At 51.2% G+C, this 23,899-nt stretch overlaps 1 protein-coding gene across 5 annotated transcripts in view; it reads right to left on the reverse strand.

Annotated features, from left to right (window-relative positions):
• Nucleotides 1-1,562: 1,562 nt before the first annotated feature.
• The window catches only part of HNF4A (hepatocyte nuclear factor 4 alpha), a 62,768-nt gene continuing 40,431 nt past the window's right edge, over nt 1,563-23,899 (reverse strand). For 2 of the 5 annotated variants that reach the window (XM_087445239.1, XM_087445237.1), the window contains exons 3-10: nt 23,202-23,296; nt 17,796-17,902; nt 16,939-17,094; nt 13,450-13,537; nt 12,431-12,586; nt 9,386-9,652; nt 5,892-6,044; nt 1,563-4,812 (exon numbers count right to left, since the gene is read on the reverse strand). In XM_087445239.1, the coding sequence (XP_087301365.1) occupies nt 4,670-4,812; nt 5,892-6,044; nt 9,386-9,652; nt 12,431-12,586; nt 13,450-13,537; nt 16,939-17,094; nt 17,796-17,902; nt 23,202-23,296 (1,165 nt within the window). In that variant the 3' untranslated portion in view covers nt 1,563-4,669. The remainder of the gene's footprint in view (nt 4,813-5,891; nt 6,045-9,385; nt 9,653-12,430; nt 12,587-13,449; nt 13,538-16,938; nt 17,095-17,795; nt 17,903-23,201; nt 23,297-23,899) is intronic. The other 3 variants (XM_004430375.3, XM_004430374.3, XM_087445238.1) reach the window with 3 other exon arrangements.

A 23,899-nucleotide genomic window follows, 5' to 3' on the forward strand; every position in this document is an offset into this window, starting at 1 on the left:
TGGGATCTGCTACTTGTCACCCAAGCTGATGTTGTTTTGCAACTGAAACGGAAATCAAACTTGAAGCTCTGGCCGCCCACGCTGAGATCTGAGATTGACTGGGGCAAAGGGCTGATGAGGCGGAGGAGCCAAGGCCAGAGGAATTTATGGCAGCCCAGGGTTTATGGTTTTGATATGGATTTATTAAGCACACTCTAGGACTGCAAGAGCCTCCTCTGGCCCCCACCCCCGTGTCCATGCTGGCAGCGGCATGGACAAGGCTTCTGTTGCAACATTATGGAAAACATTTCCTGGTGCTCACGAGTGGAAGGGAGGGACAGGGGAAAGGGGGAGTGGCCTCAGGGATCAGGCAGGTAGCTAATGGGTGCTCTAGAGGCTGGAGAACTTAATGGTTAATCACTCACTGGAAAGGGACTGGCTGAAGAGTTCACACGCACCAAGCCCCCAGTAGTGAGCACTTTGGACACTTCATATACGTGGCAGCTCTTATACTTACTAAGAGCTCATTCAATTTAATTCTGACAACACCCCTGGAGGGAGGTATCCTTCCCGTTTTACAGATGAGGCTCAGAGACATGGAGTGATCTGACCAAGGTTACATTGACCACCAAGATCTGTGATTCCCAGACCAGAACTGTTGTCTCTTCCCTTTGGGAAGCTGAAAAGGTCACCCTGCTCCACCCCCATCCTTGAGTGTCACCACACCTAAGCATCCCACATCCCGCCATCAGCCTGCCCCCATCCACTGATCACTGAATGCCATGGTGTGCTGGTGAATGTTTAACAACTGGCTCTCCAGGGGAAAAGGCTTGATTTGTAGCGTTTGCCAGTTCTTGTGGTGTAAATGCTCCCACCGCCACTATCAATGTCACATTGCCAACAGAGAGTTGGGAAGAGAAGCTAACAATCAGCTCTCACAAGCCAGCTCCTACACACCCCTGAGTGAATGTGAGGCTGTGGTCTGTGGTGGCCAAGGCACAAGGCCACCCACCTGGTTTATCAGGGGAAAAGACCAAGGTAGCTATGGACCTGGCTGGAAATTCTCAAGTATATCCCTTGCTTTTATTCTGTTTTTAAACAATACTTGCTTTTATGAAATTTCCCCATGCCTCTTATCCCCTATTGCTGGCAGGTTGACCCAGGTCCCTGGAAGTGACCTAGAACAGGGCTCTTGGACCCTGATGGTAGATGACAGACCTTTAGACCCTCTTGCCGGATTTTTCCGTCACCCCCTCTCTTATCCCTCCCCACTTCAAGAAGGAGGATTGACTTTCACTTTCTCTATACACTGAGTACTTGTAATCAAGAGCTCAGAGTTAGATTCTCACCTCTGCCTCTCAAGGAAAAATCACCTCCACTGAGCCTCAGTTTCCCCATCTGTAAAGTGGGGGGGTGGTAATAATAATGTCTAACCTGCTTATCTCTTATTGTGAAGATTAACACACAATAACAGATATGAAAGCATTTTTCCACTGTAAAGGACTATCCGACTATTCTCATTCTTATTTCTAACACTTGAAAGGAAGAAAAGACACTCATCCAAGGACTTAGAAAACATAGGCGCCATTTATTTTGCTTCATAAATTTTTGTTAAAACACATAAGAGTAAGTAACGTTTTTTGCTTCTTTGCCCCATTGGGCGGCAGTGACGGGGGCTCAGGGGTCAGCACAGGACCTAATGACATTCATACCAACAGGAAGAGGCTGACAGCCTGACGGGACGCAGCCCACTTCCGGATTTGCTTGATGTGAATTTCACAATTCATCCCAATCAGGGCAAATCACAGAGCAATTTGGCAAAAGTAATTGGCTTGGTCATCACAAGAAATCTAGGAGCATCCATTTCCAACCCTCTTGTCTCCTCTGTCCACTCTCAGAAGAGCCACGTAGATTCTGGAAGCTCCTGAGAGCTGCCTAGAGAGGGGATTGTCTCAGTGGAGGAATTATAGGGCCCATGCTCTCCCTCCCAACCCTTTTCAAGTCCATCAGATTTTGTGTTTTAGGACCCCAACTCAGGTAGCAAAACAAAAAAGACAAAGATTTTCCAATGTGGTGTCCTCAGTTTAGAATCAAAAAAGTCAACTTCTCTTTGTTTTGTTCTCTGCATTGCAACAAAATTATTAAAGTGGAATGGATTTCTCCTCCGGGAAGGGTTGATTTGGGCAGAGGACTGACCCCTTGACCCAGAAGATCCCTATTGTTAAAAGCCACTGTTACCGCACTCCACCACATGGGAAATTCTTATCTCAACTTTGCTCCCCTGACAGACGCCTGAGTAACATTGGGGCATGGAGTTGCAAAGAGTGGGAATGACCATAATGATCGAATGATTCCAGGTTCCCTACCTTGCTCCAGACCAGTTTGAGCCCCCCGGCTGGGATTTCTGGGGAACTGGAATGAAGGGTGGCTGAGGAAGGCCTGAGAGCTCTGAGCAGGGGACAATCTTTCCTTGGATTGAGGACTTGGCTTGGTAGACAGGGAAAGCCAATCCTGACAGCACTGGAGATGTAGAGATTTCTCTTGGACATACTGCCCCAATACCCTTCATGCCTCTTTTGAACAAAGGAACAATCACTAATGATGGAATTTGGGGGCACTGGGGTACTGCCCTCATCCACTCAGAAGGGTCAGCCCTGGGTGGGGGTACCTAGCCTGTCTAACTGTTCACCATCCTATGTAGCACAGCTCTAGTCCCAGAACACATCCCTTTAATTCCCACTGGCAAGTGGCATTTTCCAGAATTTCCCCAAAGCCACCAAGATTCTGCATGGCTGAGGCGCTGGTTGTTCCATCCTGGGGTTTAATGGTTCCAGAATGTACTTTGAGTGGTGCTCCCCAGAGCAGGTCCGAAACCCAGGCCTTCTTACCTCTCCCCTACCCCCACTCAAACTGTCTCATCCCCAGAATGCCAGGCCACATTGGCTTGTCCCCCAAGAACCAGACCCCTGAGGCCCCTTCCCTCAGACTTGGGGAAAGAAGAGAGAAAAGGGGTCCAAGAATTATGAATTCTCCTCGTTTCTCAGCAAACAGGATTCTGGACCCTAACTGGACTTCAGTGCAGTCTCAGGCCCCTCTTAGTCCCAGGCGTGGGCAGGGCGCCTGGGAAGAATGAGGCTTTGGCTTCTGAGGCTGATGAAGGGGGCAAGAAGTCCCTCAACTTGATCACAGTGAAGACAGAGGTGCCCTTTCAGAGAAGATGTTCAGCTACCACAGTTAAGAGCTCCTGTTCTGATCCAGGCAGACCTGAGATCAAGTCCTGACTCTGTCACTTACTAGCTGTGTGAACAGAAAAATCACTTAACCTCTTAGATCTCAATTTCACCTTCTGTAAGGATCTCAGGGTAATAGGGAGGATGAAAGGAGATGATGCATGTCAAGTGCCTTAAGACAGTGCCGGGAATAAGGAAGAGTTGAGACAGGCCCTGGGGGATAATTCCTCCTTGATATCACTCTGCCCTGAGGATTCACCCATCCATCGTCTCCATCTCTAAGCCTCCTCACTTTCACCTGGAGTACATCATTGGCCCCCATCTGATCTCCCTGCTCCCTCCCAACCTTCCAACCTCTGTAGGGCTGCTGGCTTCAGCTTCTGAAAGTTCAGCTCACTGCATATCCCTCCTCAGCTTCTCGCGGTCTAGGAACCCAAATCTCAATGTCTCGGTCTGGCATTTAAGACCCCCATGCTGTCCAGTGTGCCCGCTCTGCTCCAGAGAGGCCTGTCTTTCATCGCCTCCCTCCCATGCCCTTCTTCTGACCTCTAGGCCTGGCCCGGGCTGTCTGCCCTCCTTGGAATGTCCCGTCTCACCTGCTCCATCAGCTGGAATCCAACCTTTCCTTAAAGGCCTGGTACCTAGTCTGCCCCTTTCCGGATGCTTTCTCTGACCACGCCAGCCCCCCTCCAAGTTCCTCTTGTCCACCTTGGATTGTTCTTGCATTGATGAAAGCCTGTAGAGATCATCACTCCAACCCAAGGGATCACTCAAGGGTCCCACCCTTGGTGGGACCCACCCCAATACCTGAAGAAGGGAAGAGCTATGCATTTTCCTTCTGAACTGTATCCTACACTGTACCTAGCCCCAATCAGTGCTTTAACAATGGTCCCGGAATGACTGGGGAAATTGTTTCCAAGTCTTCCTCAGCCTCTGGTGGGTAGCTTTGGAGAAATTAGGACTGCTGAGGAAGGTGACAGTTGTGGGAGGAGGGGAGCATTGGAGGTTGGGGTAGCAGAACGGGGAGGTGTAAGGTGCCGTGATCTGACCCAGCCTCAAAGAGCTCTGTGTCTGGACACTATGACCAGTCTGAGGGGAAGGGAGATATGTTTAAGCAAGGTCCCATGTCATCTCCAGGCAGCTGTCCTTTGGGGGTGACGAAGTTGGGGGTAGATATGGATGAAGGGGAAGGCAGTGGCTTCGGCAAGAGAAAGTTGTCCAAGGCAGCAGAGGATTTTCCAGCTGAGGTCTCCCCAAGTCAAAGCCCCGTCACCCAGAGCAGGGGGTCAAGGGTGGCAATGGGATGTGACCCACAGCCCAAGTTCTTGGGCTCTTTGCCCTTTCCATTACTGCTCTGGGACTGCCCTGTTGTCACAGCTTCCTTCATTGTGACCAAGTGACCACCGGGGCTCTCTGAGGGGGCTGGGGGGCCAGCAGAGCCCCCGACCCCCAGCGGCTTGCTAGATGACTTCCTGCTTGGTGATGGTCGGCTGGGGAATGGCGGACGGGGGCTTGACAATTGTGGCGATGGCTCCTGGCAGGAGCTTGTAGGGCTCAGACCCCGAGCCACCTGGCGGTGAGGGCTGTGGCGTCTCAGGGGTGGCTGGAGGGACAGAGAGACAGACAGGGGCTGCTCAGAATTCCAGCTCTTTGGGGAGTAAACAAAGAGCCCTGGGAATGTTCTTCCCCCTCTCTGAGACTTAGTTTCGTCTACTATAAAATGAGAGAATTAAACTAGATAATCTCTAAGGTCTCTTACAGCTCAAACCTTCTGAGTCCCTGATCATGAAGCCTAAGTTCCATGAGGTCTGGAAGGTTGTGGCTGGGCCAAGTTCTGTGGTCAGAGCCTTTTGCCCAGGTCCTACCAACCCCCATCTCCTCCGCCATTTGATGTGGAGACTTGAGCTGCTTCTCCCAAACCAGAGTCCAAGTCTGACTCTCCCCAGTGACAATGAGACATGTGACAGGAATACCCTTTCTTGCAGAGAAAGAGAAGCAATTGATGAGACCCAAGAGTCTGGCTAACTGGCTCAAAAAATACCATTTCTTTCACATTTAGGTAGATGAGTAATGGAAACTCATTGGCCCCATTTCCATCACAGGTTTGGAAAGTAATTTTGAACATGACCCACTTAGCCAACTTTATTCAATGGCCAACTTTCCCAAAGAATGATCTCAATGAAATGCGATCTTATTTTAGTGGGCCACCTCAGCCCAATGATAATCTTACCCTTTGAAGAACTTTGCCCAATGACAAACTCATTCTTGTGAGATTTCACCTCAGAGGACAGTCTAGCCCCATGGACATCCCCACCCCAATGAATAGTCTCATTCAATTGGCTAATGGGTAGCCTTACCCAATGGGCATCTTACTTCAATGAACAATTTTACCTAATGGACAACATCACCTAATGGAATTCTTACCCCAGTGGACATCCTCACCCAATGGGCAACCTCATCCAGTGGATTGCCTCATCTCGAGGACAGCTTCATTCAGGAGAGGCTGTTAATCACTCACTGACTAAACAGCCTTAATAAATGGACAATCTCACCCCTTATTCCCTACCCTGGAGCACAGAAAACTGTTGTATCCCAGTTCCCATCTTCCAGACCCAACGTTCTCCTCACTCCCCTCTTAGGTCCCAACCTCACCCCTTCCTGGGTAGAGCCCAAGTTGCCCACCTGCCTGCCCCCTGGGCCGGGGCCACTCACACATCTGTCCGTTGCTGAGGTGAGCGGGCATTGTGTTGGCAACAATGACGTTGGTGCCCATGTGTTCCTGCATCAGGTGAGGGTGAAGGGGGTGATGGGCATGAGGTGCATCACTGGAGGACCCTGCAGGTAGAGAGGGAACTCAGTCAGGACAGAGAGTCTGGGATAAGGACCACAGGGTCTCGAGGAAACATCTTCCTTAGGTGCGGCCAATCAAACTGCCCATGCAATATTGACAGCTCCCATTGGGTACGGATTCCTGGGTTAATAAACTGGGCTTACCATTCCTAGCCATAGGCTTTATGAGGGTATTGAGAGGACTCAACAAACTAAGAGAACAAAAGTGATTTGAAAGAAACAAGATGCGTGTAAGGAAGCTCTGAGATTATTTAAATATTATAATCAGTAATTTACTGACTGCATGTTAATATAATGGATTTCATCAATGGCTCTCAAAGCTCCTTGGCACACAAGTCCTTCAACCATTTGGTCCCAACTCACCTTTCAGTCTCATCTCCTACATGGCAGCTTCAGCCAAACTGACCTACTTATATCATCTATGTGTACCCTGTACTTTCCTGTCTCTATACTTTTGCTCACATGCTGCTTCCACTAGCGATGCCTTCTCCACCCTCCCCATGTCCACAAGTCCAAATTCCAGCTTAGCCATGTTTTCTCCTTTGGGAAGCCTCTCCTGATTCTCCCCATTCCAGTAAGAAGTAAACTTCTCCTTCCTTGGAATTCCCATGGTAAGTTATCTGTAACCCATCTTTCAGAAACAACCACTTCTGTCGGTGAGCCTAACAATTACAGGTATATTTTTCTTCTCTCTTTGAGGGGCTAGCAAAGAGGGCCTAGGAACACAGTAACTGCTTCAAAAAACATGTCAGGGGGTGATAATACCATTTGGGTATGGCTTTGTGATAGGATATGGTCACTAATATGACAATGATGGAATTTTAGGGCTTGCAAGAGGCCTCTAAGGTACACCTGTTTCAATAATAGCTATCGATTATTGAGCACCTATTGTGTGTCAAGTACTGGTTTATAGCACTTTTCATGTTTGACATAATTTAATCCTCACAACAATCCTATAGGTTGGGTATCATTATTATCCCAGTCTACAGATGAAATTACAGGGTCCAGAGAGACTAATTTTTTTACTCAAGTTTATCTGGCAACCGAGCACAAGCTCCTTCCTGATCCTGATCTTAATGACACCTGCTTCATAATAACCCCATATTCACAGAGTCAAAGTGAGAATGAAATGAGCTACCATATGGCAGTGGTTCTCAACTAGGGGTGATTTGGGTCCTTCAGGGGACTTTTGACAATATCTGAAGACATTTTTGTTTGTCACCACTGGAAGAGTGCTACTGGCATCTCATGAGTAGAGGCTAGGGATGTGGCTAAACAATGCGCACAGCAGCCCCACAACAAAGAATTATCCAGTCCCAAATATCAAGAGTGCTGAGCTTGAGAAACCTTGCCCTTGGCCATATCATCACCAGTAACTGCATCACCTCCAAAATCTTGAGTCCAAGCTTCCTCATTTAGATCCTGCCTCCTATCCTTCCAGGTCACTTCATCTAGCACCATCACTGCAAAAATTCTTCAACCCTACCAAGCCTGCCAATTCACTAAGCCCCACCCCATATTTATTTCTCTTTTAGTCCAGCCAAGATTCCATTGTCCATCATTATAATCACTCCCTTGCAATTATCCTCAACTCCCTCATGGCTCCCCTTTGTAGTCAAACATTTTCAAAGGGTTGTCTACTCTCATCACCTCCACTCCTTCACTTTTCCACTCACTCACTGTGTGACACACCCCCTCCCCAATATGGTTTCTTTTCCCAGGTCCTCTGACGCTGCCCTCAACACAATCGCCAAGAGCCTCCATGTTGCCAATCCAATGAACACCTCCCTGGTCCTCCTTTAGAATTTAACACCATTAAATGCTCTGTCCTTAAAACATGCTCTTCTCTTGGATTCTGGAACTTCTCTGGCTTTTCTCCTATCCCCTTGGTTAGTCTTCCTTCATCTCCTTCCATGGTACCTAATCACCAGAACATACAGAGCTGCCTTTCATCCAGAGCTTTGGGCTTGTGGTTCAGCAAGGGACTCAAACATCCAGCTGCCTCCTTGGTAACTCAACTCGGATATCTAATAGTCATCTCAAGCTTAACTGAAGTCTAAAATGGATCTCTTTGTTCATCCCTCACCAACATCACAATACCCAGCCTCAAACTGTTTTTTCTCAGTCTTTCCCATCTCAGTAAATTACAGTCATGTGTTGCTTAACGACAAGGATATATTCTGAGAAATGTGATGTTAGGTGATTCCGCCATTGTGCAAACGTCATAGAGTGTACTTACACAAACCTGGATGGTATAGCCTACTACACACCTAGGCTATATAGTATTGATCTTATGGGACCATTGTTGTATATGTGGTCTGTCGTTGACTGAAATGTTGTTATGTGGTGCATGCTGTACTCCATCCTCATTTCTGTTACTCAAAGCAAAAATGTAGGTTTCATCCTTGACTCATCCCCTCCCCCTCATTCCCCACAACTGGTCAATCAGCAAACCCTGGAGGTTCCTCCTTCAAATAGGTGATCAAGTTTTTCTATGCTGCTAAATTTCCAGTCATGCCGTGGTCCAAGCCTCCATCACCCTTTCCCTGTTTGGAGACGATAACATTCTCAGGGGTCTCCTGCCTCCACTTTGCCCCCCTGAAATTCACTTTCTGACCAACAATCAGAGTAGTTTGTTTAAAACATTAATCTGATTTTCACTCTTCTCACCATAGTTGCAATGAGAAGAAAATCCAAATTTCTGACCATGGCCTCCAAGAGCGAATGTTTACGATTTGGTTTCTGCTCAATCCCCACCCTCAACTCATACAGCTCCCCCATCTCACAACCTTATCCTTCTTTCTCAAACACACAAACCTCTCCTGCCCCAGGGCTTTTGCATTAGTAACTCCTGCCTGGAATGTATTTCTCTTGGCTTTTAAATGTTCTATTTCCTTTCAACCATCAGATCTGAGCACAAAGGTCACCACTTCAGAGAAGTCTTCCTTGGCCAACCTATACACTCTATCTATTACCTGGTTATTTCAAAATCTGTAGTTACCCTCTTTATTATATACTTGATTACTGTCTGTTCCCATGAGCCCTAATACACACATGCACGTGCACACACACTCACACACAACCTCCAGGAGGGCAGAGATCTTGTTGTCTGCTGAATCTCCAGCACTTATAACAGTGACTGGTCCGTGCGAGGCTCTTGCACCAATGGACCATTGTCCCCATTTTCCTGATGAAGAAACTGAGGCTCAGGTAGATTAAGGGATTTGCCCAAAGCCACAGAGTGAGGAAGTGATGGAGCTGAGAGGTGAGCCTAGGTCTGCGTGAGGCTTGCCTCTTGAAGAGGGGCGCCCCCAGCCCCCGCCCACCTCGCAGTCCCTCCTGGGCCCGGCACGGACCTCCCAGCAGCATCTCCTGCAGCAGGTTGTCGATCTTGGCCATGCCGAAGAGCTTGATGAACTGGATCTGCTCGATCATCTGCCAGGTGATGCTCTGCAGGGTGGGCAGCAGCAGCAGGAGCTCGCCGAAGCGGCCACGTGAGTCGTACTGGCGGTCGTTGATGTAGTCCTCCAGGCTCACCTGCACCTGGGAACGCAGCCGCTTGATCTTGCCCGGGTCGCTCAGCCCCTTGGCATCTGCAATGGGACGGGGCGGGCAAGGGAGGGCCCAGCTGGAGCTTCTGGGGAGGCAGGACCCAGATCCGCCCCGACTCATGGGGCCCTGACAGGGGGGCCTACTGGCTCAAGTTCACAAAGGGAGTTCTTAGCAGTGCTGGGACGAGGATTCAGGGTCCTCAAGAACTGGGGTACACTTGTGCAAATTGTAGTTTCCTGGACTCAGGCAGAAAAGTGTTTCTGTCACAGTTCCTAAGATGCAGAACTCGGAGAGTGGAGTGGGTGACAGAGGGCAGGACTTCAGGAACATACCCCAGAGGATATCTAGCAACCTCCTCGTTACACATGGGGAAACTGAGGCACAGAGTAGGGAAAGGACTTGGCCCTGTCACACATCCAGTTGTTGGCAGATCCATGATGGGGACTTGGGGCTCTCAACTCACAGCTGTGGTCCCACGCTCCAGACCTCAGCACAGGCTGCTTCTGCTGCCTTAGAATAGAGTCTCTGCACTTCCCTGCTCCCCTGCCTGGGTTATCTTAGGGTCTTGGCTTAGGCTTCACCCCCTCCAGGAAGCCTTCTCCCTTGCACCCTCCCAAGTCTGTATTATGAGTGGCCATCATATCCCCAAATTTCTGGCTCTTTCATCACTAGTGACCACACAGGAGGTAACTCTCTCTTCTACTAGACTGTGAGCTCTGTGCGGGCAGGTATACGTCCTGCTTGTCGTTTTAAGGCCACCAACTAGCATGAAGCATAGTTAATATTTGTTGAATAGATAACTAGATGAAGGGATGGGTAGATAGGTGGAAGGATGAATGAATGAAAAAAAAGTCAGTGGATAAATTCTAGATCCTTAACCTAGAAGGGAACTCAAGTGTTCATCCAAGAGTTAATCTCAACCTTTACGGAGGTAATGCATATATTTCCTCTTTTACGGATAGAGTAAGTGGCAGAAAGAGAATTTCACCCACACTTCCATTCCAGGGCTCTCTCTACTGAGCCATGTTTGTGCATTTTTTCATTCAGTCAACAAACATTTATTGAGCACCGCCGACACGCCAGGTGCTGTACCAGGTCGCCTGCCCCTCCAAGCCAGGTTGCTGACCCTGACTCAGCATCAGTAATCCCACTCATTTTACCAAGCAGCTACTATCTGTCCAGCCCCGGGCCGAGCACTGCAGGGGATACAGCCCAGGCCAGGCTCTCAAGGAATCCAGAACTGGAAATCTTACCCTTCAAGACATGAGTGTGGTGGGTAAGGACGTGGGCCCGAGAACTGGATTGTCTGAAGTTCAAATCCAAGCTCTGCCGTTTCCTGGTTCTGTGACCTTGGGCCAGTTAATCAATCTCCCTGTGCCTCGGTTTTCTTATCTGCTAAATGGGGATAATAACAATTCCTACCTGACAGGTACCACATTTCAAGTAATAAGTGAGATAATCCACATAAAGTGTTTAAAATGGTGCCTTAGTGGAGCGCTCAGCTCCATAAACAGCGGTCATCTTCCTCTTCATTACTATTATTACTAGAGGTGATCTCTATGCAGGTGGAGCCTAGCACTAAGGACAGTGCCTGGCACACAGTAGGTCCTCCCTAACACGTAAGGGGGAAAGGGAGCAAGCAAGCCTTTGGAATCCAGGCATCTTGACATCGTGAAATGCAATCAGGCTTTACGCAAAGACATAACTACAAAGACACTGTGTAACAGGGAGTCAGTAGATGGAATGGGGAGAGGGGAGTTGAGAGCTGAAGGAAAAGCTGGGGATGCAGTGTCTTCATCCTTCTAATGAAGGGTTAGGAGATACTGTCTACAGCTGACAGGACAAGAAATAAAGGCACGGCACATAACTAATGTTATAAAGGCAATCCACAGAGACACTAAAATAGCAATAAGAATATATTAAGAGGATGGGGGAGAAAGGATGGGGAGGGTGACAGGGAAGGGTGAAGTCCTCAACTAGCGTAGGAGGAAAATATTATCTAAGGTGGATAAATCAAGAAAGAGGAGGCTTAGCATTTTATTTAGAGCTGTAGAGGAAACTATCAGAAGAAACAGTTAAAAGAACCAGAAATTGTGCCCTGGGGAGTAGGCTTCAGCAGGAGAGGTGGGGTGGGGAAGACTATTTGCATTTTAAGTATGTGCAGATATTATTTTAATAAAATTTTTTGAGAACAAGGCAAAAAGATGAAAGGAAAGAAAAGACGGAAGATAGGAGGTAAGGAGAGAGAAGGAAGGAGGGAGGAAGGGAAAGAAGGAAAAGGAAGGAAAGAAAAACGCCAAGCCTCTGCAGTCAGTGTGCTCTGTTAAGTTACATCCTCCCCTTGAACCTTGATTTTCCTTATCTGTTAAATGGAGCTAATAAAAATGACCTCTCCAGGGCCGGCCCCGTGGCTTAGCGGTTGAGTGCGCGCGCTCCGCTACTGGCGGCCCGGGGTTCAGATCCCGGGCGCGCACCGACGCACCGCTTCTCCGGCCATGCTGAGGCCTCGTCCCACATACAGCAACTAGAAGGATGTGCAACTATGACATACAACTATCTACTGGGGCTTGGGGAAAAAAAAAAAGGAGGAGGATTGGCAATAGATGTTAGCTCAGAGCCGGTCTTCCTCAGCAAAAAATGAGGAGGATTAGCATGGATGTTAGCTCAGGGCTGATCTTCCTCACAAAAAAAAAAAACAAAATGACCTCTCCAGGTTGTACTAAAGAGATGAGGTTGTGAACTCAGGGTACGTCACCCAGGAGGAGAAGTTCGATGGGGGGTCTGGAGCATCAGGGGTGGGTGGGAGGCTTGCACTGTACCTGGGTCAAAGAAGATAATGGCTTTGAGGCAGGCGTACTCATTGTCATCTATCTGCAGCTCCTGGAAGGGTAGCACCAGCTCGTCGAGGATGCGCATGGACACCCGGCTCATCTCTGCCAACTCCGGGCAATGCCGAGGCACGATGTAGTCATTGCCTGGACGGGTTGGGAAGGAAAGGGGATGGGGAAGCCACCCAGGGTGTACCCCTCTCCTCTCGCTTTGGACAGGCCCTGCCCTTTGCAGTTGCAATGCAGCTGGTGCTCATGGGAGGAGGGCCCCATGGGGCTTGTCACGCCCGTTTTACAGATGAGGAAGCTGAGGCCCAGATTAAAGGAATGAGTTGCTCACAGTCATTGGACAGGGCCTGGAGCCTGGCGTTCTAGGACCCTTTCATGTCACCCAAGCTCCATTCTCCAACAAGACCCACAAGACTCATGACCCTCAAGGGCCACTTGGGAAGCCACAACAGCAAGGTTAAGGGCCCAGATTCTGGAACTAGACTGCTTGGGTTGAATTCTGGCTCCACCACTAACTAGCCAGATAGATTTGGATAAATTGCTTTCTGTGCCTCAGTTTTTTCATCTGTAAAATGGAGATAAACAATAGAGCTTACCTCATGGGGTTGTTGTGTTAAAGGAGTTCATGTTTGCAAAGTACTCAGACTAGCATCTGGCCCATAGTGTGATCTATATAAGCATTTACATAATAAACAAACACGGGTGAAGGCATAGGTGACAGAGGCTGGGGGTGTGTGCCCCTCCTGGCCGCCTCTAGCTCCTACCCCAGGAAGCACGGAAGGCACAGACAATCCCGGGGATAACCCTGACTGTTCTCTAACTTCCACGTGTCGATATTTCCCTGCATCTGAGTGGAGGACCCAGTTGAGAACACTGAGGACAGGGCCATTCTTGCTCCGTCTCCCGCATCCCTGCACACCACCATGGAAACCTGTGCCTCGGTGCGTTCCGCACCAGGCACACCCTCCACAGAGCCCTGGCTGGGCAGGCAGCCTCCTCACCTAGAAGCAGAACGTCCTTGAACACCATGGACCGCTTGGTGGCTCCGAGCAGCAGGTGCTCGCCGGCGTGGGCTCGGAGCAGGGCCACCTGGAAGAGAGAGGGGATGGCGTCTGGGGTCTGCATCCCTGCGAGGGTGTCTGCAGCCCTGGTAAGGCTGCTCTAGCCAACTCAATGACCCCGGGCAAGTCAGCTTAATGCTTCCCTTGCCTTTACCTGCCCGAATTATAAAATGGGCGTCAGAGAACTGCTGCCTTCCTCCCATAACTGATAAAACCAGGGACCTGGAAAAGATTCGGCAGGAACCTGGAAGGGGCAAGAACATGTGTTCAGAGCTGGAAACCAAACACTGACTGTCCTTGAACTGCTGTGTCCTTGGGCAAGTTGCCGCTCCCCTCGGGGCCTCGTTTGTGTGCCTGGCGAAACTATAACAATATTCGGGTGTGTTTTTTCAGCAGAGGCTCAAAGGCTTTCATCGAACTGCCAAGAGGGTCTACGACCCAAAAAGTTCTAAAACTGTGAGTCCCAAATTCCTACCCATGGACCAGCTACAGAAGATTGTGAAGAGTGTTTTATAAAAACGCAGATTCTTAGGCCCTCTGACCAGAGATTCTGATTCTGTATGTATGGGGTGGGCAAAGGGTCTGTATTCAACAAGCCCCCTTGACATTGTAAGATTCTAGGACTCTGAGAGGGAGTGACAAGAATTGGGATGTGGATGTTGGTTCCCAAGGCAAAGGTGTGAGCACTGGGCCTTGGCAGGGGATGAGCATGACAGACCCCCTTCCCTGCGGAGATGACAAAGCAGCCTTTGAAGGCTGAAGTCCAAGGCAGGGACCCAGCCAGCTCACAGGGGGACATGACCTGTCCTTTCAGAACCGTCTGCTGTAGTGCTGGCATGAGGACCAAAGGATGGGCTGGGAAAAATAGCAGCAGGCTGGTGGCCTCAAGGGTCTTATCTGCAAGGTCGGGTTAGGGAGTTTGGAGGTTTTTTAGCAGGCTAAACTAGGAAGTAAAAATGCTTTTGTTCGTTAATTCATTTGATTGTTCTTTCCTTCAGTCATCAAATGATAAGTGCCTACTAAGTGACAGATACATTTTAGACAACGGGGACACAATGGTGAAAGAAAAGGAAAGAAGGGAGAGAGGAAGGGAAAGAAAGAGAGCAAGTGAGAGAGAAAGAGGCAAGGGGAGTGAGGAAGAAAGAAAGGAGGGAGGGAAGGAGGGAAGGAAGGGAGGGAAGAAGAAAGGAAAGTGAGGGTTTTATGATAAAGAGCAATGGGGCCAGAGTGACTATATTAGCTGGGGAGTGAGGGGGGTCAGAGAAGGCCTCTCCAAGGAGGTGAACTTGTTCTAAGGCATGGAAGACACCTAGCACATAGTAGGCACTCAGTAAATATTTGTTTGAATGAAGGAAGGAAGGAATGGGTGAATGAATGAATGAGCAAACTACTTAACGTCCTCTCCAGATCTAGCCCCTCCTGGGCAGCCCCCCGTCCTTACCTCGTCTGTTCCCCCATGGTTAGACCTTATGAGGATGACCAGAAAAGAGGAGAGATGGCAAACAGCCTTGGAGGCAAGAGTCCACTTTCCATGACCAGGACAACGGAGGCCAAGGATGTTTGTTACTAAGCACTTCCGATATGCCAGGCACTGTGCGGGGCTTTCGTCATTTACCCCAGTGGCTCTCAGATCGAGAGGCAGAAGACCTGGACTCAAATCCCAGCTCTGTGGCTGCCTTGCTCTGTGACCTTGGGCAAATCACCTTCCCTCTCTAGGCCTCAGTCCCCTTAGCCAATGCTACTCAGCCTTCTAGGTTTCAATGATTTGATGTCCAAAACGAATCATGAAGCAAACGATCTTGGAAGGTGGTTGCTTGGGCAATGTCAACAGATTTGGGGTGTCCTTTGGTGGACAATGCCCCCCAATTCTCCCAGGTATGCCCCACCCATCTTGGGCAAGATGGGCTCCTTATACACCGTGAATGGGGAGCAGGAACCCTCCTGGCCCTGGGTCCAGCCCCCTGACGTGGCGGCTGTTCTGGGGGTGGGCAGGCGGGGGGGTGTTAATGATTGTCCTGTGTTATTGGCCACCCATCACTGCTCTCTGAGAATGCTCTGAGCCCCAGCCAGGGAGGTTTGGGTGGGAGATTGCAGTTAACAATTGTTCGGCTTGGGGGTATCTTGTTGCCCTGCTGAGCCCCTGGGAAGGAACAGGAGGGATTAAACATTAATGTAGACTCTCCAGCAGAGGGGACCAGGGCCAGAGCACAAGGAGCAGGGGAGAAAGCAGGTGCAGCTTGGCCAAGATCCCTGCCCTGTCATCCCTCCCAAAGCAGGGAGGAAGCCACGTGAGAGGGTGTCCGATCCAGCCCCTGGTGTGAGGGTGAGGACCAGCCAATCCAGGGTCTTCACAGCATGTCCTACCGTGGGATACTGATAGGTGTTCCAGGAGAGTCTAGGCATCAAAGGAGTTTGAGAAGCCCTGGGTTCCACAAAGTTCGACAGCTGCCTTGCCTGCAGGACCTCTCAGAAACTTTAACAGACTGACACGCATTACCAATCTTCTGTGCAAATGTGCAATGCAGGGAAGCAAATGCACCAGGAGCTGATGTCTGGGGCACTGTCCATTGGTGGCCCCGAGCTTCCCGCAGAGCTGAGAAGGGGACCCAGTCCAGTTCTCCTTTCCCAGACAGGGAAATGTCTGTGGAGGCCTAGGGGTGCCTTGCGCAGGAGGTATCATTTGCAGCATCTCAGAAACTCTTCTGTCTTCAGACCCCTCCACCCAGTCCCTTTTTGCCCCCAGGACACTTTTGGTATTCCAAAGAATGGATTTTAGGAAATAAAATGCTGGAGTAAACCATCTTGGTGGGATACAAGGAAGAAACGACATTTAGGGCAGCAGCTGTGGCCGGCGCTCTGTAGGTGCTCTGTCACATGATTTACACTTTCCAAATGGTAATGTCCTCAGTCCTCCCAACAACTTTCTGAAGCTGATATTATAATTCTCACTTTACAAAGAAGAAAACCGAGGCTCAGTGAGAGGAAGGAATTTGTCCAACATCACACCAAGAACAAGTCTTAGAGCCAGGGCTCAAGCCCAGGTCTCCTGATCCCTGGCCCTGGCCCCCGTCAACATCCCCCCAGGAGAGCTGCCTGGTGCCATGGTGCAGAGCCCAGGAGCCTGGACTTTGGAGCATGCCTGCCTGGTTCTAATCCTAGCTGTGCTGGATACTAGCTGTGTGACCTTGAGCAAGTTACTTAACCTCTCTGTGCCCCAGATTCCTCACCTATAAGATGGGAGTAATAATAGTACCTACCTCATAGGGTTGTTGGAGGGATTAAATGAGTTAATATTTGTAAAGGGATTTAAACAGCTCCAGGCACACATGAGCACTATGTGTGTTTTGTTAAATAAAATCAAACCAGTCCAAGGCTACATCCCAGGGGAGCCAGCAGGACCCACCTGCCCAGTGCCCGCACTGCCCTCACCTGGTCGTCCAGGGGGAGCTCGCAGAAAGCCGGGATGTACTTGGCCCACTCAACGAGCACCAGCAGCTGCTCCTTCATGGACTCGCACACGTCTGCAATACTGGCAATCTTCTTTGCCCGAATGTCTCCGTTGATCCCGGAGACGGGGGAGGTGATCTGGGGGAGACGAAGGAAATGCTGGGGATGGCCGGGACCTCCATACACTCTCTGCCCACCGCACAGACCCCCCTCCCGAGACAGTTTCCCTGTTGGGAAAATGGGAGATGGACTGCGGGTGCCTTCTCAGCTCTGGAGGAAGCTCGGGGGAAAACAGACAGACGGGAGGATCCTGAAGGAGGCAGAAGTGAGGGAAGAGGGCTTCCTCTGGGCGTTAACCTGCTGCCTGTCCCCTGCCTCATCCTCCACCAGCTCCTTAGAACCCCAAGGAACCCTTCGGCCCTCAAGGAGAAGCAGGGCAAAAATCATCATCCTCATCTGCTGGGTGAAGAAACCACAGCCCAGCGAGGTGTTGTGACTTGCCCAAGGTCACACAGCAGGGGGTTGGCTGAGGCCCAGTTTGCTACTCTGTCCACTAGTCTGTTCTCTTGGAGCTAAGCTGATCTCAGGCCCTCAGTGAGAGCCAAGACTCTGCTTGGCCTGCAGAATGCAGGCAGTGGGATGAACTACAATGTGCCCCAGAGTGCCAGACCTGGGTTCAAGTTCTGCCTTTGTTACTACACTGGCTGTGTGACACTGGAATCAGTTTCCCTTCTGTGATACTCAAGGGCCCTTCCAGCTGCTGCTCCAGGGCCTGGCTGGGGAGGACAGGGGTGGAGGTGAGACTCCTATTCGGTGTGGGGGAGGGTCCCCCCCGGTACCTGCTGGGACAGGACCTCGGCCTGCAGGAGCGCGTTGATGGAGGGCAGGCTGCTGTCCTCATAGCTTGACCTGCGAGTGCTGATCCGGTCCCGCTCATTTTGGACGGCTATGAGGAGGCAGAGAGAGGTGAGGAGACAGGGCAGGGATGGGGCGGGGGCAGGGCTGTCCCATGATGGATGAGGAGTGGGTAAGCTGCAAGGGAAGAGAACTCAACCCAGAAAGAGACCCTGCAGGGCTGTCCTGGAGCAAAGGAAACACAGTTGGAGGTGGGAGCAAGAGGGGGGTATCCAGGGGCAGAGCCCAGATCAGCATGTGGGAACGAGGGGAGACAGATTCTAACCCAGCTTGTGGAAGAATTTTCCAAGCAACAGAACTGCCCCCAACACAATGGGGTGGCTGCAGGGGTGATCCACCCATCTCTGGAGGCGTGCAAAGCGGTAATGACTTGGCAGAGGGCTTAAGGTGGGTCTTGAGTGTTGAAGAGGGGATCTGTCTAGATGACAGATTTTCAAGCCCTGTTCTGGAAAAGGGTCCCTTTCTTTCCAGATGAAAGTGTGTAAAATAAGCAAAATGAATTGCTCTGGGTGACGTGGAGATGGCTCAGGGATTCCGGAACACCGAGGCAGAGACCTGGACAAGAGGATCTAGAGGCCCCCACCTGCCCTGGTGGTCTCGTCCAACAGCAGGAGCCGCATGTGCTCCAGACTAACCTTCTCAGGACAGCAAGGGAAAGCTCTGTCTCCCTCTGCCCCACCGCTGGGCTCTCTCCCAGGAATGCAGAGATCCAGGACCTTTGTCCACCAGGGCCCCACACCCCACTGTGTGTCCCCATCGGGGTCAGTCCCAGCCTACAATGTAAGATGGACCTTCCTCAACCCTGGCCTCATCCCTTGGGGTCCAAGAGACCTCACTGTGGAATGAGGCTTTGCTGAAGCTGGAAGGAGGGAGGACGAGGTGGCAGGAGACCTGGGTTCCTGCCCGGAATTTGCTACTCACTCTCTGTGGGCTGGTAGGAATTACGTCCACTCTCTGGGCCTCGGTTTCCCAGTCTCTAAGCTTTTCCCTCCCTAACCTGCTTCTCTGCAGTCTCTCCCATCTCAGGAACAGGGAAGTTTATTCTCCCACCCCCAGCCTGGAGTCTGCTATCCTTCTCTTTCTCTCACACACCACCTCTGCTCACTCCCCAGATGCTGTCAGGAACCCTGACTAACCATCCGTGCCTCCCACTCTGGTCTGGGCCCTGCTGTCTCCGCCCTGGAGTAGTTTGGGCCCTCCTCACTCGTCTCCTTCCTCTGGCCTTGCCCCTACAGTCTGTGCACCTCTCAAAAGACAAAAGGATTCGCTAAAAGTGAACTCAAGTCATATCCCTCCGCTGCCCCAAACCAGTGTCCCTCGGGCACAGCCGGCCATTCTCCCGCAGGGCCTTGGCTGCCACTTTTCCTACTGCCTGGAATTCTCTTTCTCAAACGGCTTAGCCTCTTCTTCACCTCACTCATGTCTCTGCGCAAATGTCCTCTTCTCAGACACCCCCTCTCTGCCCACCTGTCTGATGTGGCATTTCCTCCCTCATGCTCTGCCCTTTAGCCTGCTTTATTTTTCTCCTTGGCACTTATTGTAGAATTCTTTGTTCTTTCCTTAACTCTCTGTCTCTCTATGGGAAGGAAAGCTCCAGACAGCCAGAACTTCATTCCTCTTGTTCACTGCCGAAGCCCCTGAGACTAGAACAGAGCCTGCGCACAATGGGTGCTCAAGAAATACTTGTTGAGTGAATGAAAGAAGGTGCTGGGTGAGGTGAGCTCTAATTCTTACGAGCACCCGATGCTCTGTGTCTCAGTGGAACATTGACATCCCAGCTGTTCAACTTTCTCTTGGTTTCACACATTGTTAAAATCAGAGAATGAAAGGCAATCATCTAAACAGAGCCCCGGAGTTGGTGGGATACAGTAGAAGTCCCAGGTGAGAAATCTCCTCTCCCGAGACCCACCACCCTGGACAGGCCTGCTCCCAGCACCACTCCCCTGCCCGTGTCCCGCCCCGCCCGCCCGCCGACACCCCTCCCATGGCCACCGCCACCGCCCGCACCCACCAGGGCGCCGGTGGAGGCGGGCCGAATAAAAGGGCTGCTGTCAGCAGCTGCGGATTGGGCTCCTCAAGGTTAGGACGGCGTTATCAGCGCCCGGCGCGAGCTCAGTCACGGAATGATGTTTTCCAAATGTTTGCTCAGTATTAGCAGGGTCGGGGACCTAATGTAACTTCTATTGAATATTAACCGACCTGGGCAGAGGCGGAGAGGAGGATGAGCCTGGGGACCAGAGAACCCCAGGATGGGGGCACGGAGGGGGCTGGGCTAGGGTTCTGTGGAAGGGCCATCAGGCGGCCCCTGACCCACCACCAACCCACACCTCCTGCACCCCTGGCCTTGCTTCCTGGCTGGGTTTCTGACGGCAGGAACCGGACATTGGTCCTGGGTCTGCCAGCTGAGGCCCAGGTAGGTGCTGTCTTCCTAGCCTCGGGTTATAGGAAGGAATTGGCAACCTGCTGTTAGTCAGCCCGCTGACCCCCGGCTTTCTCCCCAGAGTCTTTGTCCCTTCAGGGAACACACTTCTGGCCACCGTGGAATATCCTCCGGCCTAGACTTACAGGCCTATGAAATTCAGAGCCCTTGCCTGTGGTCAAGAGGAAGTTTCAGGAATCTAGAACAGAGACGATGCCTCCCAAGCTGATCACTTCCAGTTTCAATCCAGGGAGGCTGGTGTCTGCTCAGCTCTGGGGAGCCTGAGTTCTAGTCCTGACTCCACCCTTGACCCAATCATGTGCCCTCTCTGGCCTCAATTTCTCCATCTATGAAGTGGGGAGGGGGTAGATTTGAAGACCTTGTATGCACCCGGCTGGTCTATAAATCCTACATTTGCAGCCCATGACTTTCTATCTGCAGGGGCTACTTTTGGGTTTCAATTCCCAAAGCCTCCTAAGGCCATTAAGGAAGAGAAATGAAAACTTGTCCCAACTCTCCTGATCACTGTGGCTTCCGCTGGGAATCTCTCTTGGCTTTGGGAACTTCCCACCAGGCTGAGAAGGGGTGCTGGGGCTGTAAGACTCAGGAAGAACTATTAATACTCGTGCTTCCCAGACATCAACCACAGTGGCAAGTGAACACTTTGCTCCCCTGGTCTGCTCTCAAAGCAACTGCGAGACTGCACGGGTCACGAACTTCCGGTTAACCCAGGCATGTAAATAAACACCAACATTTACCAGCCCACACTCACCTGCCATCAGCCGGGTCTCCTATCCTCCCAGCATAATGCCACCTTCCCTGAGCCAAGGGGCAATGGCTATTTTCAAGGCTGAGCTAAGGCAGAATGGCCTGGGGCTCTCACTCCCCTTCCAGGAGCCTGGATCCGGGCCTCCTGCCTCCCTGGCAGCTCCGGGGAGAGACCAGGGAACAGACACACATGTCCCGGTGTGCAGTGTGTACTTGTGAGGGGAGATCAGCGCATAGCTAGACCCATAGAGCTGAAGGTCATTATGAACCCCCTCACTTTATAGATGAGAAAACTGGAGCCCAGAAGGAACAGAAACTTCCCTGAAGTGACACACGTGAAAACGACTCTGGATGTTTAACAAGAAACATTACAAAGACTGACCAGATGCAGGACCAGGCCACATACAGCCTAGGAAGGTAGCCATCGGCTCAGGTGGGCTGCCAACCCTCTCCCACCTGCTTGTCACAAGGCCTGCAATTTTAACATGAGAGATTCATTCTCTCGAACCTAAAATCTTAGGCTGTTGGGGTAACAGAGTCACTGACTCTTAGAACCATCAATTGTGAGGCCCTTGGACTGTAGTTCTCAATCTTTTTCTTGCCTCCAGCTATTCATACATGTGTCACATTCCCATTCCTAACATTTCTCATTCCACAAAGTGGCTCCCAACTTGGTGGTGAGAGTGGGTGAGAGAAGCCCCACCCCATTGAAAACTGGGTGAAGGAGGCGGGGGCATTTGCCCTTTGAGAAAGCACCTCCCCTACTTTGAGAACCACTGAGGTCTGGATGCTAGAATCGTGGAGTTGAGAGCAGGAGGGGGCCTTGGAGAACACCCACTCCTTCGTTAGGGTCAGCAGGCCCAGGTTTCCCGACAGGACTCATGAGCTCAAACCAAGGCCCTGTAGGGATCAGACACAGAAGATATGTCCTAGAGAGGGGCAGAGAAAACAGGGCCTCAAAGGCAGAGACAGGGGAGCGGAGGCTGCCAAAGCCGAGTTCCCCTCCTTCCCAGGCAGCTCGGGAGGCTGGGTCCCATGTTCCTGCCGTGGGGTGGGGTAGGGAGTATGTGTGTGTTTGTACAGTACTAGAGAAAGGGCTTGGCTGGTGTGCCGCAGTTGCGGGCTAGAAGAGTAGGTCTGGCGGCTAGGCCTTCCCAGAGCTGGAAAAGCTGAGTTGAGGGGAGAAGGAGATGAAGAGATTTGAAAATGAACTCAAGTGACTTTGAGAAGCAGTTAAAGGTTCTTGGCTTCCTGAGCTTGGGCTGAAAAAATTTTAAACATTCCTGGGGTCTGGAAGGCATAATGTAGGCAGCATTGGGGTGTCATCTAAACAGCACTGAACTTGAGTCTGAAGCTCTGGGTTCAAACCTCAGATTTGCATTGACCAGCTGTGGGGCCTTAGGCAAGTTGCTGAACCATTCTGGGCCTCAGTTCCCTCATCCATGAAAAGGGGGAATAATAATAGTGCCAGCCACATAGGGTTGTCATGGGAATGAAAGGAGCTATCAATGGTGCAACAGCCCAGCCCAGTGACGGGTGTCTGTAGGAGGCCTGGCCAGACCTTAACGTCTGTTGTGCTCCAGCCTTCCCCTCCTCCTCCACTCAGGATGAGTCTGGTGCCTCGTTCCTGCTTCCTAGAATGTGGACACTTCGGATCACCTGATACTCCAGAGTGAAGACTAAGGAACCGGGTACTTGTCCCTGGGACAGGAAGCTGGGGAATAGGAACCCCTCCCTGTCTCCATCTGCATTTGCTGAGTCTGGGTGGTGGGCACGTGGACATTTGTAACGTCATTTTCTATACTTTTCCTAAGGTTTGAAATATATATTAAGAAAAAAACCCCTTCTTGGCTGCCTTGTAGTGGCGAAGGCAGGTGGAGGTGGTGTGTGCTGGGAACCCGAGGAGCTGAGAGAGGGAGCTTATCTCTTCGAATCTTTCTCAAGACCAAGCCCAGCCCCTCCCTATGGTCAGATTTCCAGGCCCTCCCTCCTCTCAGCCATTAGCCAGTCACCCTGGGGCCTGTCGCCGAGTCATAAAGCTGTGGCTGCAGTTGTAAATGACTGTCGGGGAGCTGCGGGCGCAGGTGGGGGCGGGGCGCAGGTGGGGCCGTGGGGCGGCCGGGGCGCAGGGGTGGAGGCTTACCTTCCTTCTTCATGCCAGCCCGGAAGCACTTCTTGAGCCTGCAGTAGCGGCACTGGTTCCTCTTGTCTTTGTCCACCACGCACTGCCGGCTAAATCTGCGGAGGGCTCGGGATGGTTGGATGGGGAAGGGACAGCCCACCCCTCCCGAGACTGGACTAGAACCCCCGCCATCTGGCTGGTCCCCAGCCTCCTTGCTCTAACTCTTCATCCCAGGAGTTTTCATGCTAACCATGAGAAAGGCCCCATGGACTCTCCAGGAGTCCAACTCTGTCCTGCTAAACAGGCTTGGAGAGGCAACACGCAGCCCCAGATCACTCTGCCTGGGGGTAGAGCCAAGTTGGGAATCCTTGCCCCTTGAGTCCCAGGGCCCTACTATTTCTACCACATCCTATAAAAGCCCAGAGCCCACAGTGAGCTCCTGGTTATGGCTCAGAGTCAGTACTTGGTCCACATAAGCCACTCTCTAGAGGGGGCTATAAGTAGAGGCAGTGCCCCTCAATGGTTATGGGTGGAGCCCTGAGTGACAACCCAGGCTCTGCCATTGATTCAAGCTGGGTGACCTTGGGCAAATTCCTAGCCATCTCCAAGCCACAGCTTCCTCATCTATAGATGGGAATAATAGTAACCACCTCAGAGGGGTGTTGACAGGTGAAAATGAGCTAACACACAATGGGCCTTGGCACAGAATCTGCACACAG

Source organism: Ceratotherium simum, chromosome 21, assembly GCF_057802395.1.
Source record: "Ceratotherium simum simum isolate JZ-2026a chromosome 21, ASM5780239v1, whole genome shotgun sequence".
NCBI classification, from domain to species: Eukaryota; Metazoa; Chordata; class Mammalia; order Perissodactyla; family Rhinocerotidae; genus Ceratotherium; species Ceratotherium simum.